General features: G+C 46.7%; 1 protein-coding gene across 1 annotated transcript in view; it reads right to left on the bottom strand.

The window, feature by feature from the left end:
* Positions 1 to 15,695, bottom strand: part of LOC126088486 (protein espinas-like) — a 45,066-nt gene that overhangs the window by 24,950 nt on the left and 4,421 nt on the right. The window contains exon 3 of the mRNA XM_049906627.1: positions 7,712 to 7,910. Within this exon, the coding sequence (XP_049762584.1) occupies positions 7,712 to 7,910 (199 nt within the window). The remainder of the gene's footprint in view (positions 1 to 7,711; positions 7,911 to 15,695) is intronic.

Raw genomic sequence — 15,695 nt, 5'->3', positions numbered from 1 at the left:
GGGTAGCCCTGTAGGATTCATGGTGTGAGTTCCCTCTAGCACTACTTCACACATTGGTCGAGTCCATGCGACGTCGTGTTGCGACACTTCTGCTTGTTCGCGGAGGCCCTAGACGATATTAAGCAGGTGACCAGTTTCTTGGGCTCTTCAGTGTATGTATCTTCCTAGTAGCATCCACATTCGCTAACAAGGGAACCTCCCCATCGCACCCCCCCCCCCCCCTCAGATTTAGTTATAAGTTGGCACAGTGGATAGGCCTTGAAAAACTGAACACAGGTCAGTCGAGAAAACAGGAAGAAGTTGTGTGGAACTTTGAAAAAAATAAGCAAAATATGCAAACTGAGTAGTCCATGCGCAACATAGGCAACATCAAGGACAGTGTGAGCTCAGGAGTGCCGTGGTCCCGTGGTTAGCATGAGCAGCTGCGGAACGACAGGTCCTTCGTTGAAGTCTTCCCTCGAGTGAAAAGTTTACTTTCTTTATTTTCGTAAAGTTATGATCTGTCCGTTCGTTCATTGACGTCTCTGTTCACTGTAATAAGTTTAGTGTCTGTGTTTTGCGACCGCACCGCAAAACCGTGCCATTAGTAGACGAAAGGACGTGCCTCTCCAATGGGAACCGGAAACATTTGATCGCAAGGTCATAGGTCAACCGATTCCTCCACAGGAAAACACATCTGATATATTCTATACGACACTGGTGACGGCATGTGCGTCAGATGACAGGAATATGTTGTCGAACCACCTAACTTGTACACTTGGCGAATGGCTAAAAAGATTCATCTACCTTGTCAGATTTAGGTTTTCTTGTGGATGTGATAATCACTCCCAAAAAAGTGATGAAAACATAAGAGTTGTCACATAATAATTGTCTGAAAATAAAAAATTAAACTTTTCACTCGAGGTAAGACTTGAACCAAGGACCTCTCATTCCGCAGCTGCTCACGCTAACCACGGGACCACGGCGCTCCTGAGCTTACAATATTCTTGATGTTGCCTATGTTGCGCATGGACTACTCAGTTTGCATATTTTGCTTATTTTTTCATAGTTCACACAACTTCTTCTTGTTTTCTCGGTTGATCTGTGTTCAGTTTTTCAAGGCATATTCACTGTGCCAACTTATAACTAAATCTGAGGGGGGGGGGGGGGGTGCGATGGGGAGGTTCCCTTGTTAGCGAATGTGGATGCTACTAGGAAGATACATACACTGAAGAGCCCAAGAAACTGGTCACCTGCTTAATATCGTCTAGGGCCTCCGCGAACAAGCAGAAGTGTCGCAACACGACGTCGCATGGACTCGACCAATGTGTGAAGTAGTGCTAGAGGGAACTCACACCATGAATCCTACAGGGCTACCCCTACATCCGTAAGAGTAAGAGGGGATGGGGATCTCTTCTGAACAGCCTGTTTCAAGGCATCCCATATTAATGTCTGGGGAGTTTGGAGGCCAGCGGAAGTGTTCAAACTCAGAAGACTGTCCCTGGAGGCACTCTCTGGCAGTTCTGGACGTGTGGGGTGTCGCATTGTCCTGCTGGAATTGCCCAAGTTCGTTGGAATACACAATGGACATGAATGAATGCAGGTGATCAGACAGGATGCTTACGTACGTGTCACCTGTAAGTGTCGCATGTAGACGTATCAGGGATCCCGTATCACTCCAACTGCAAACGCCCCGTACCGTTACACAGCCTCCAGCAGCTTGAACAGTCCCCTGCTGACATGTAGGGTCCATGGATTCATGAGACACATCTACCGATTCTGTAAGTTATCTGAATAAATTTCTAAATCATTCCAAATTTGTGAAGTCGTTTTTGACTCACCTTATATAGGATGGGCGGGCAATAAGTAATGCAACACACTCTAAGAGAAATATTCATAAAAGTGGTTCTTCATAAAAAATTGGAGAAGTGACTATGAAGTAGAATGTGTGAAATGTGTAATTTGTGCCCATTGTATCCATTATACGTGGGGTAAGAGAGATATTAAGCATCATTTAGCTAACGTAAAGATTAAATAAAACGTGCAGTCTCCAAGCACTTCAAAGAAAGGGACATTTATTTTGTTTCACTTAAATAGGGAAAATACGTAAAAGCAGCGGAATTAGCAACGTGCTATCACGCCGTTAAACTTCATACGTTTTTAATCAGAGGACTGAACTTCTAGGCTAAGTTCCAAACTTTTTCATGATTCCAATTCAAAAAATGTGATTCCAATTCAAAAAATGTGACGTCGGACAGAACAAAATCAACAGCAATAGTGAAATCAGTGTTAGCGCGCGACACTTCCAGACAAATAAGTGAGATCTTTCAAAGATCCATTATTTGTTGTACCTGCAGAAGCTTGTAATCACAAACCGAAAAAGTATATTCTTTAATCAACTTTTTTTTAAGCTTAAGGATATGGTCTCTGTACATGTCTTCCAAATTACGCCCATTTTTCACTCAGTGTAAGTGAAATGCCCCAGTTTGCCATACAGAAATTGTGACAGTCGTAAACAGAACTCATATGATAATTCTTGAAGGGAGGCTGAATTCTCACCAGCATTTGGCAAGAGTGGTAAACCTTGTTCTCATGCCATTCGTGACCACGGCACGAAACGACATTTTCTAAAGGGTAACGCAAGACGCCCACACTGCATTTCGCATCGCAAAAGCACCGACCGATGTGGCGCAGTGTTGTTTAGCACGCTGGACTTACATTCGGGAGGAAGATGGCATACCCGCGTCCGGGCATCCTGATTTAGGTTTTCCGTGATTGCCCTAAATCGCTTCAGGCAAATGCCGGGATGGTTCCTATGACAAGGCACAGCCGACTTCCTTCCCCATCCTTCCCCAATCCGATGGGACCCATGACCTCACTGTTAGGTCCCTTTTCCCAAATCAACCAACCAACCAACCAGCCACAAAATCTTTGAGGAATGTACGGCTCCTTGACTAGCGCGCCAGGTCTTCAGATTTGTTACACATGGAGCGCGTCTGGATTGCAGTGCGATGCCGCGTACGTTCACCCCGGCCTCCATCCAGCCACATACGTACGAGGGTATTCCCAAAAGTAAGGTTCAAATGGTTCAAATGGCTCTGAGCACCATGGGACTTAACTACTGAGGTCATCAGCCCCCTAGAACTTAGAACTACTTAAACCTAACTAACCTAAGGACATCACACACGTCCTTGCCCGAGGCAGGATTCGAACCTGCGACCGTAGCGGTCATGCGGTTCCAAACTGACGCGCTTAGAACCGCACGGCCACACTGGCCGGCCCAAAAGTAAGGTCTCCTATGTTTTTTGTAAGTACGTAGACCTGTTTATTTCTGCAATGGTTTACATCAGTTTACAGCTTGAACATTTAGCTATTTTTCGACATAATCACCATTTCTGTCGATGCATTTTTGTAGACGTTGTGGCAGTTGTTGTATGTCCATGTCATACCAGCTCGCCGCCATGCTGTTCAGAAAGTTATGAACCTCTTCTTTCACCTCGTCGTCGGACCTGAATCGCTTTCCGGCCAAATGTTCTTTTAACCTAGGGAACAGGTGATAGTCACTGGGCGCCAAGTCAGGACTAAAGGGTGGGTGGGTGATCATGTTTCACTGAAACCGTTGCACGAGGGCAACGGTTTGCCGAGCGATGTGTGGGCGAGCGTTGTCATTGAGAATGCGTACGCCCTTGCTCGACATTCCTCTTCTCCGGTTCTGAATTGCCCGTTTGAGTTTTTTCAGAGTCTCACAGTGCCTGTGAGCGTTAATTGTGGTCCCAGCGATTCAGCTCCGACGACGAGGTGAAAGAAGAGGTTCATAACTTTCTAAACAGCATGGCGGCGAGCTGGTATGACATGGGCATCCAAAAACTGCCACAGCGTCTACAAAAATGCATCGACAGAAATGGTGATTATGTCGAAAAATAGCTAAATGTTCAAGCTGTAAACTGATGTAAACCATTGTAGAAATTAACAGGTCTATGTACTTATAAAAAAATATACGAGACCTTACTTTTCGGATTACCCTCGTAACTTCGCGAACTGACTCACTATGTGTTCTTAGTTAAGGCAGAAATTCCTCAAGGTCACATTCTGGGATTGTTTGCCTCCATGGTCCAACGAATAGAAGAATGCATTCGTGCCCTTTGGGATTGAGCCGTGGCGCTCGTTACTGGCGCGCCAGTCTCTTGGATGTCCATTATCGATCCTTCCACGTTTCTAATGTTTGCTTGCTCTGTTGTTTTCGGCATTCGCGGGGCGAGTGGCAGTTGACGTTTGCTCGGGCTACCTGCTGAGACGCCGCGAGGTACGAGGGGGGAAGCAACCACGTGTATGTGGAGTCGGTTGTACGCGGTCTGCCGGTTCAGGATGCAGGATATGCGTTGGCTGCCTGCCTGTTTGCTCTCCTGATTTTGCTCGCCGTGCCTTGCGACCGCCTAGCTTGGGTTGCTGCGTGGTGTACCCTACACGATCCATACCGGACGTCCAGCAGAAGTTAGGCAGCCTTGAGTTTCTTTTAAAGAAAAGGAGCAAATGTATAAGACGTTCTGTAACTAATTTTGGTGGCCTTTTAAGTGTGGCCTTAGCGTTTACACTGCCTTTGGGGAGAGCTAATTCTTTTAAATTTAAATAGTAGGGGTTCCCTGTCCTTTATAATCTGTTGGAGGTTTTATTTGAATTTTCTTTTTGGGGTTCCTTCCTTGTGCTTGGTTAAATGTTTACTTATACAGCGGGAAGTGACTCCTGGTTAAAACTCGGAGAAGGTGTCTGATGTTACTGCCGCCTCCGGCATTCGTCTTTTCAATTAAGTGTTGTCATCCCTTCGAGCGACCTGGTGTCACTCCCCGTTAATTAATGCTGGATTATGTGTACTTAATTTTGAATTGGCCATTTGAATTAATATTTTGGAGCGCAGTATAGCACTAAGGCAACCTCATTGTATACCACCTTGTGCCCCGGTCTAGTACCTTAATTTTCAGTGGCACGACTTTAGCTCCACTACCGGTTTTGCTGATGTGCTCCCTTCAAAATTTTGTCTTGTATAAGTTTGCCCCATGTGTGTCTGGAAACACAGAGATGAGCTTTAGCGTGGCTTTAGTGGTAGTCAGTTAATAGAATCTTCATTTTGGCTTGGCTCCCACTGAAGAGTTTGAGTGGAGCGTAGTGTGTTTTGATTTGTTATTCATTTAATTACTGTAAGTTTGTTTATTTAATGGGGAGCAAGACATATAAAGACTGTTGGTATTAACTGCCCTAGTTGCTGGGTGTTGCTAATTCGCCGGCCGGTGTGGCCGAGCGGTTCTAGGCGCTACAGTCTGGAGCCGAGCGACCGCTACGGTCACAGGTTCGAATCCTGCCTCGGGCATGGATGTCTGTGATGTCCTTAGGTTAGTTCGGTTTAATTTGTTCCAAGTTCTAGGCGACTGATGACCTCAGAAGTTAAGTCGCATAGTGCCTCAGAGCCATTTTTGTTGCTAATTCGTTCCAACTGGCCTACTACTTATTCAATGGCAAGGCTGTTGATTAGTTGGTTACTGTGAGTACAAATTCACGCTATTTATTTGTTGCCGAAATTGTTAAAGTGTCTGTGTCGTGATTCAACCGCTAGCTACGTGTTTGAGCTACATTGATATAAACCTTATCTTGCCTCCTTAAAATATGTTGCCAGCAGAAACTCTAAAGAGAACTAAGTTTTGTCACTGCTTATGTCAACCTTTACTGGGAGCAATATTTCCTGTAGTTAAATTTTGTCATAAAATCTGTTTTTCTCTGATGTAATAGACGAGTGATACAAGAAAAAAGCAAAGGGGCTTGGTCCTTTCTATTGTGTCCGGTTTGCAACACGTACGAGGTGCATTCAAGTTCTAAGGCCTCCGATTTTTTTTCTCCGGACTGGAAAGAGATAGAAACATGCGCATTGTTTTAAAATGAGGCCGCGTTCATTGTCAATACGTCCCAGAGATGGCAGCACCGTACGGCAGATGGAATTTTACCGCCAGCGGCGAGAATTAGAACTGTTTTAAATACTTAAAATGGCAACGTTTTCCTTACTTGAACAGCGTGCAATCATTCGTTTTCTGAATTTGCGTGGTGTGAAACCAATTGAAATTCATCGACAGTTGAAGGAGACATGTGGTGATGGAGTTACGGATGTGTCGAAAGTGCGTTCGTGGGTGCGACAGTTTAATGAAGGCAGAACATCGTGTGACAACAAATCGAAACAACCTCGGGCTCGCACAAGCCGGTCTGACGACATGATCCAGAAAGTGGAGAGAATTGTTTTGGGGGATCGCCGAATGACTGTTGAACAGATCGCCTCCAGAGTTGGCATTTCTGTGGGTTCTGTGCACACAATCCTGCATGACGACCTGAAAATGCGAAAAGTGTCATCCAGGTGGGTGCCACGAATGCTGACGGACGACCACACGGCTGCCCGTGTGGCATGTTGCCGAGCAATGTTGACGCGCAACGACAGCACGAATGGGGCTTTCTTTTCGTCGGTTGTGACAATGGATGAGACGTGGATGCCATTTTTCAAACCAGAAACAAAGCGCCGGTCAGCTCAATGGAAGCACACAGATTCACCGTCACCAAAAAAATTTCGGGTAACCGCAAGTGCTGAAAAAATGATGGTGTCCATGTTCCGGGACAGCGAGGGCGTAATCCTTACCCATTGCGTTCCAAAGGGCACTACAGTAACAGGTGCATCCTACGAAAATGTTTTGAAGAACAAATTGCTTCCTGCACTGCAACAAAAACGTCCAGGAAGGGCTGCGCGTGTGCTGTTTCACCAAGACAACGCACCCGCACATCGAGCTAACGTTATGCAACAGTTTCTTCGTGATAACAACTTTGAAGTGATTCCTCATGCTCCCTACTCACCTGACCTTGCTCCTAGTGACTTTTGGCTTTTTCCAACAATGAAAGACACTCTCCGTGGTTTCACATTCACCAGCCGTGCTGCTATTGCCTTCAGCGATTTTCCAGTGGTCAAAACAGATTCCTAAAGAAGCCTTAGCCGCTGCCATGGAATCATGGCGTCAGCGTTGTGAAAAATATGTACGTCTGCAGGGCGATTACGTCGAGAAGTAACGCCAGTTTCATCGATTTCGGGTGAGTAGTTAATTAGAAAAAAAAAATCGCAGGCCTTAGAACTTGAATGCACCTCGTATGAGGGATCACATCTAATACTGATACTGACAGTGGACTCCAGTTCCGAATGGAATGAAAATTTAATCATTTAATACCGTCCATGTGATGAACATGTCCGCAAAGTTTGATAAATATTGGATCACTGCCTTCGTGTCGTACCACTTTCCATTTTTGTCAGTGAACGAAACGAAAGACAGCATTAGTGCGTTACACACAAATCGAAAGTTAGCCACCGAGCGAGGTGGCGCAGTGGTTAGCACACTGGACTCGCATTCGGGAGGACGACGGTCCAATCCCGTCTCCGGCCATCCTGATTTAGGTTTTCCGTGATTTCCCTAAATCGCTTCAGGCCAATGCCGGGATGGTTCCTTTGAAAGGGCACGGCCGATTTCCTTTCCCATCCTTCCCTCACCCGAGCTTGCGCTCCGTCTCTAATGACCTCGTTGTCGACGGGACGTTAAACACTAATATCCTCCTCCTCCGAAAGTTAGCTCCAGATGTGAAATCTCGGCACATGTTTTGTCCATTTTTTTTTCTCTCTCAGTGTGACGACGGGCTGCCTGGAGAGGCAGAGAGCACTCACCTTGGTCGACGCCGATGGGCTCGCCGCACGAGTCGCAGTACTCGGCGAACATGGCGTCGAAGCAGTGCAGGCAGTAGGGGCGGCCGTCGCGCATGATGTACCGCTGCCCCCCCAGCTGGCGGTCGCACTCGAAGCACGCGAAGTGCTTCATGTGCCACGCCCGGCCCTCCGCCTCCGTGCACTCGTCCGCCAGGATGATCTGCGGGCACAGCCGGTACTCGCTCACTTCCGGTCCAACCTGCACTACTGGCCATTAACAGTGCTACACCGAGAAGAAATGCAGGTGATAAACGGGTATTCATTGGAACAATATATTATACTAGAACTGACATGTGATTACATTTTCACGCAGTTTGGGTGCATATATCTTGAGAAATCAGTACCCAGAACAACCACCTCTGGCCGCAATAACGGCCTTGATACTAATGGCCATTGAGTCAAACAGAGCTTGGATGGCGCGTTCAGGTACAGCTGCTCATGCAGCTTCAACACGATACCACAGTTCATCGAGAGTAGTGACTGGCGTATTGTGACGAGCCAGTTGCTCGGCCACCATTGACCAGACGTTTTCAATTGGTGAGAGATCTGGAGAATGTGCTGGCCAGGGCAGCAGTCGAACATTTTCTGTATCCAGAAGGGCCCGTACGGGACTGTAACATGCGTCGTGCATTATCCTGCTGAAATGTAGGGTTTCGCAGGGATCGAATGAAGGGTAGAGCGACGGGTTGTAACACATCTGAAATGTAACGCCCACTGTTCAAAGTGCCGTCAATGCGAACAAGAGGTGACCGAGACGTGTAACCAATGGCACCCCGTACCATCGCGCCGGGTGATACGCCAGTATGGCGATGACGAATACACGCTTCCAATGTGCGCTCACCGCGATGTCGCTAAACACGGATGCGACCATCATGATGCTGTAAACAGAATCTGGATTCACCCTAAAAAATTACGTTTTGCCATTCGTGCACGCAGGTTCGTCGATGAGTACACCATCGCAGGCGTTCCTGTCTGTGATGCAGCGTCAAGGGTAACCGCAGCCATGGTCTCCGAGCCGATAGTCCATGCTGCTGCAAACGTTTCCGAATTGTTAGTGCACATGGTTGTTGTCTTGCAAACGTCCCATCTGTTGACTCAGGGATCGAGACGTGACTGCACGATCCGTTACAGCCATGCGGATAAGATGCCTGTCATCTCGACTGCTAGTGATACGAGGCCGTTAGGATCCGCCACGGCGTTCCGTATTACACTCCTGAACCCACCGATTCCATATTTTGCTAACAGTTATAGGATCTCGACCAACGCGAGCAGCAATGTCGCGATACGATAAACCGCAATCGCGATAGGCTACGATCCGACCTTTATCAAAGTCTGAAACGAGATGGTACGCATTTCTCCTCCTTAGATGAGGCATCACAACAACGTTTGACGAGGGAACGCCGGTCAACTGCTGTTTGTGTATGAGAAATCGGTTGGAAAGTTTCCTCATGTCAGCACATTGTAGGTGTCGCCACCGGCGCCAGCCTTGTGTGAATGCTCTGAAAAGCGAATCATTTGCATATCACAGCATCTTCTTCCTGTCGGTTAAATTTCGCGTCGCGACGCTGCTGCAAAGCAAACAAGCAAATGGCCTTGCCTTCGTCTCTTCAAGGTTTTAAGCCAAGTTCATTGCAGATATCGAACGCAAATTACTCACATGCCCATGAAAAGGATGTATAACAAAAGCCACGGAACTTTTGAACTGGATCTGTAAGTTCTGGCGGAGTATCGGGGTTCAGAATATGCAGAGCACTTGCTGGCGATCCTTGCAGCGTGCTGCAGCCACATGACTTTGGGGGCACCGTATGTTGTCAGTTCTGTTGCGCGCACATCAGAGCTCGCTCGAGAGGTGCTCCTACTACACTACGCTACGCGACGCTCGCTGCCTGGACGCTGGAGCCCACTTTCGATGCGGCGGCCGACCCGACGCTGCCGCGACCTGGCAGCCTTCCAGCGGGGAATGCCAGCGGCTTCGGGCCGCGCCTGCCCATGCTGGCTGCTCGCCGCCTCCCAGAATACGTAATGCAGGGGGCGGCGGGGTCCCCAGTCCGAGTGCGCAGGGCCGTGCTGTGTGCCAGATGTGATCCGCCGCAAGCGACAAGTTTAACAGCCGTGCTCTCTGGTCTAGCGGAAAGAGAACCGAGTCCCGCTCACTATTAACAGTAGCGGCATGAGGCGCCATGGGACTACTTGCTACTACAGGGTGGTTGAAAAGTTTCGCACATCTAAAAGAGTGAGTATGTGTAGTATGTATTTTCGCCCCATAGCGTCGCACACGTTGTTTATGACGTATGTTGAAAATGGGTGCTCCCTTTAATAACGCATTCACGAACTCGTTTTACTACGTCTGAGCCCACTTTGCAGAGCACCTTGAGACATGTCAGTCTCTGTTGTTATGGTAATCTTTCATTCCAACAGCTTGTGAGGCATATTTCTATAGACCCGTAGGTACGTAACCCCAAAAAAAGCAGGTGTTGACTGATGTGAAAATTACCGAACTATCAGTTTAATAAGTCACAGCTGCAAAATACTAACGCGAATTCTTTACAGACGAATGGAAAAACTGGTAGAAGCCGACCTCGGGGAAGATCAGTTTGGATTCCGTAGAAATGTTGGAACACGTGAGGCAATACTGACCTTACGACTAATCTTAGAAGAAAGATTAAGGAAAGACAAACCTACGTTTCTAGCATTTGTAGACGTAGAGAAAGCTTTTGACAATGTTGACTGGAATACTCTCTTTCAAATTCTGATGGTGGCAGGGGTAAAATACAGGGAGAGAAAGGCTGTTTACAATTTTTACAGAAACCAGATGGCAGTTATAAGAGTTGAGGGGCATGAAAGGGAAGCAGCGGTTGGGAGGGGAGTGAGACAGGGTTGTAGCCTACCACTGATGTTATTCAATCTGTACATTGAGCAAGCAGTAAAGGAAACAAAAGAAAAATTCGGAGTAGGTATTAAAATCCATGGGGAAGAAATAAAAACGTTGAGGTTCGCCGATGACACTGTAATTCTGTCAGAGACAGCAAAGCAATTGGAAGACCAGTTGAACGGAATGGGCAGTGTCTTGAAAGGAGGATATAAGACGAACATCAACAAAAGCAAAACGAGGATATTGGAATGTAGTCGAATTACATCCTCTGATGCTGAGGGTATTAGATTAGGAAATGAGACGCTTAAAGTAGTAAATGAGTTTTGCTATTTGGGGAGCAAAATAACTGATGATAGTCGAAGTAGAGAGGATATAAAATGTAGACTGGCAATGGCAAAGAAAGCGTTTCTGAAGAAGAGAAATTTGATAACATCGAGTATAGACTTAAGTGTCAGGAAGTCATTTCTGAAAGTATTTGTATGGAAGTGAAACATGGACGATAAATAGTTTGGACAAGAAGAGAATAGAAGCTTTCGAAATGTGGTGCTACAGAAGAATGCTGAAGATCAGATGGGTAGATCACATAACTAATGAGGAAGTATTGAATAGGATTGGGGAGAAGTGGAGTTTGTGGCACAACTTGACAAGAAGAAGGGATCGGTTGGTAGGACATGTTGTGAGGCATCAAGGGATCACCAATTTAGTATTGGAGGGCAGCGTGGAGGGTAAAAATCGTAGAGGAAGACAAAGAGATGAATACACTAAGCAGATTCAGAAGGATGTAGGTTGCAGTAGGTACTGTGAGATGAAGAAGCTTGCACAGGACAGAGTAGCATGGAGAGCTGTATCAAACCAGTCTCAGGACTGAAGACCACAACAGCAACAGGTAGGTAAGTTCACAGGAACAAGCTTGGAGACGTTCAGTAGAGAAGACGTAGGGTACTGTCAGAAAGGTCACAGTTCGTAGTAATAGGCGGAAAGTCATCGAGTAAAACAGAAGTAATATCCGGCGTTCCCCAAGGAAGTGTTATAGGCCCTCTGTTGTTCCTGATCTATATTAACGACATAGCAGACAATCTGAGTAGCCGTCTTAGATTGTTTGCAGATGATGCTGTCATTCACCGTCTTGTAAAGTCATCAGATGATCAAAACGACTTGCAAAATTATTTAGATAAGATATCTGTATGGTGCGAAAAGTGGCAGTTGTCCCTGAATAAAGAAAAGTGCGAAGTTATTCACATGAGTATTAAAAGAAATCAGCTAAATTTCGGTTACGCGATAAGTCACACAGATCTGAGGGCTGCAAATTCAACTAAATACTTAGGGATTACAATTACAAATACCTAAATTGGAACGATCACATAGATAATATTGCGGGTAGAGCAAACCAAAGACTGCGGTTCATTGGCAGGTGCAACAGGTCTACTAAAGAGACTGCTTACACCACGCTTGTCCGCCCTATTCTGGAGTGTTGCTAGGCGGTGTGGGATCCGCATCTGGTGGGACTGACGGGTTACATCGAAAAGGTACAGTTAAGGGCAGGTCGTTTTGTATTATCGCGAAATAGGGGAGATAGTGTCACAGACATGATACGTGAATTGGAGTGGCAATCATTAAAACAAAGGCGTTTTTCGTTGCGACAGGATCTTCTAATGAAATTTCAATCACTAGTTTTCTCCTCCGATTGCGAAAACATTCTGCACAGGGAGAAATGATCATCACGATAAAATAAGAGAAATCAGGGCTCGCACGGAGAAATTTAAGTGCTCGTTTTTCCCGCGTGCCGTTAGAGAGTGGGACGGTAGAGAGACAGCATGAAGGTGTTTCATTGAACCCTCTGACAGGCACTTTATTGTGAATAGCAGAGTAACCACGTAGATGTAGATGTAGATCCTTTATAGATGACTAGCTGAGTACCAGGCGTTGCCTGGGCATTTATTTATTCTACTCTTCTACCAGTCAATCTCCTCCAGCCTCCTCTCACTGTCCATCTTCTCCTGCACCCCCTCTATGTAGATCTCCAATATCCTCTCCCTCTGTCCACCACCTCCATTGCCCACCCGCACGGTCTCTCCACCTCCTCCTGCCCCCCTCTATCAGTCTCTTCTGTCCACTCTCTCAGAGCATTTGCTCCTCCCTCTCTGTCCATATGGTCCTCCCTCCTTCTCTCTTCAAGTTATCACTCGAGAAGGAGGCTGGTGTTCCTGAAATTAAGCTAATACACTACCGGCCATTAAAATTGCTACACCAGGAAGAAATGCAGATGACAAACGGGTACTAATTGGACAAATACATTATACTAGAACAGACATGTGATTACATTTTCACGCAATTTGGGCCCATAGATCCTAAGAAATCAGTACCCAGAGCAACCACCCCTGGCCGTAATAAGGGCCTTCAGAAGCCTGGGCAGTGAGTCAAACAGAGCTTGGATGGCGTGTACAGGTACAGCTGCCCATGCAGCTTCAACACGACACCACAGTTCAGTTCATCAAGAGTAGTGAGTGGCGTATTGTGACGAGCCAGTTGCTCGGCCACCAAAAGACGTTTTCAATTGGTGAGAGATCTGGAGAACGTGCTGGCCAGGGCAGCAGTCGAACATTTTCTATATCCAGAAAGGCCTGTACAGGACCTGCAACATGCGGTCGTGCATTATCCTGCTTTTTCGTGGGGTTTCGTGGGGATCGAATGAAGGATAGAGCCACGGGTTATAACACATCTGGAATATAGCGTCCACTGTTCAAAGTGCCGTCAATGCGAACAAGAGGTGACCGAAACGTGTAACCAATGGCACCCCATACCATCACGCCGGGTGATATGCCAGTATGGCGCTGACGAATACACGCCTCCAATGTGCGTTCGCCGCGATGTCGCCAAACACGGATGCGACCATCATGATGCTGTAAACAGAACCTGGATTCATCCGAAAAAATGACGTTTTGCCATTCGAGCACCCACGTTCGTCGTTGAGTACACCATCGCAGGCGCTCCTGTCTGTGGTGCAGCGTCAAGGGTAACCGCAGCCATGGTCTCCGAGCTGATAGTCCATGCTGCTGCAAACGTCGTCGAACTGTTCGTGCACATGGTTGTTGTCTTGCAAACGTCCCCATCTGTTGACTCAGGGATCGAGACGTGGCTGCACGGTTCGTTACAGCCATGCTGAAAGATGCCTGTCTTCTCGACTGCTAGTGATACGAGGCCGTTGGGAGCCAGCACGGCGTTCCGTATTACCCTCCTGAACCCACCGATTCCATATTCTGCTAACAGTCGTTGGATCTCGACCAACGCGAGCAGCAATGTCGCGATACGATAAACTGCAATCGCAATAGGCTAGAATCCGACCTTGATGAAAGTCGGAAACGTGATGGTACGCATTTCTCCTCCTTGCACGAGGCATCACAACAACGTTCCACCAGGCAACGCCGGTCAACTTCTATTTGTGTATGAGAAATCGGATGGAAACTTTCCTCATGTCATCGTGTTGTAGGTGTCGCCACCGGCGCCAACCTTGTGTGAATGATCTGAAAAGCAAATCATTTGCATATCACAGCATCTTCTTCCTGTCGGTTAAATTTCGCGTCGGTAGTGCGTCATCTTCGTGGTGTAGCAATCTTAATGGCTAGTAGTGTATGAAGCCATAGCAACACTGTACGAGATTGAAGTAAAGCACGATTTCCATTTATTTTGTTATTGATCTGGTGAATCTAATAAAACTTGTCCCAAACGTGTATCTGCATTAGTTTTCCAGAAAATCCAGAAAAGCAAAGATTATTTTACAAGTAAATTTGTTTACATTCCATTAAGAATGTAGAAACGTTTACATCATTGGTCGCAACTGTTAGTGAGTTGTTTCACTCGTTTCGTAATCTTGAGACGAGTTACTTTTCTGTTTTGTTCAGTGATAGAACATAGTAACAACATTGTATTTAATTGAAACCACACAGTAACTGTTGTAGTTTGTAGATGATGTATGAAAAAGGTATGTCTTTCGAATTTACGACAGAGGAATATGCCGAAATGTTGTTCCTTTATGGCAAATGTGATGGTAATGCTTCGGCTGCAGTTAACGAGTACTGCGTACGTTATCCGGCTAGGAGGATTCCGAATTCACGAACCGTTAGCGCAGTCTTTCGAATGTTACGGGAGACAGGTTCTCTAACTAGATTTCATATTCAGTAAGAGCGCTCGATACGTGAAGACGATGACGAGGATATTATGGATGCTGTTCAAAGTAGCCCGGGTACCAGTACAAATTAGCAGCCCGGAGTGGCCGAGCGGTTCTAGGCGCTTCAGTCTGGAACCGCGAGACCGGTACGGTCGCAGGTTCCAATCCGGCCACGGGCATGGATGTGTGTGTCGTCCTTGGGTTAGTTAGGTTTAAGTACAGGGTTATTACAAATGTATATATGCAAATGTGATCTGCAGCTCCATGATCAAAGAGATAGTTCAAAAAATGGTTCAAATGGCTCTGAGCACTATGGGACTCAACATCTGTGGTCATAAGTCCCCTAGAACTTAGAACTACTTAAACCGAACTAATCTAAGGACATCACACACATCCACGCCCGAGGCAGGATACGAACCTGCGACCGTAGCGGTCGCGCGGTTCCGGACTGAGCGCCTAGAACCGCTAGACCACCGCGGCCGGCAAGAGATAGTCAAAATACCGGTATTGATGATAAGTCAACGGAGACAGCGATTTCCTTCTAAGATATCTACGGAATGTTTCGATAACAGAAACATTAAGGCTCAAAGTTGAGAACAGTCCGGACGGTTAACGGACGATGTACACTCGATAGCTAGTGAATTCGTTTTGCATCTCCCCCTCCGGTGTCGCCACCATCCACCACATTCCACTTTGGATGGCGCGGTTGGTTCACACGCGATGCCTCGGGAACGGAGAAATGTATCCCACAATACACAAACAAAGGCCCGCTATGGAATCCTGACTCATGGCCGGAAGATGACGGGTAGGGAACTCGTCGGTATATCGTAACAAAATGACATTCATCTTGTACCTCGAGAAATTTACTCCTACGAAATTAGTCCGGAAAACTGTTTGCACCACCAAAC

This window comes from Schistocerca cancellata, chromosome 6 (genome assembly GCF_023864275.1).
Source record: "Schistocerca cancellata isolate TAMUIC-IGC-003103 chromosome 6, iqSchCanc2.1, whole genome shotgun sequence".
Lineage (NCBI taxonomy): Eukaryota > Metazoa > Arthropoda > Insecta > Orthoptera > Acrididae > Schistocerca > Schistocerca cancellata.
Note: the sequence above shows the minus strand (reverse complement) of the source record. Positions and strands in the feature narration are given on the sequence as shown.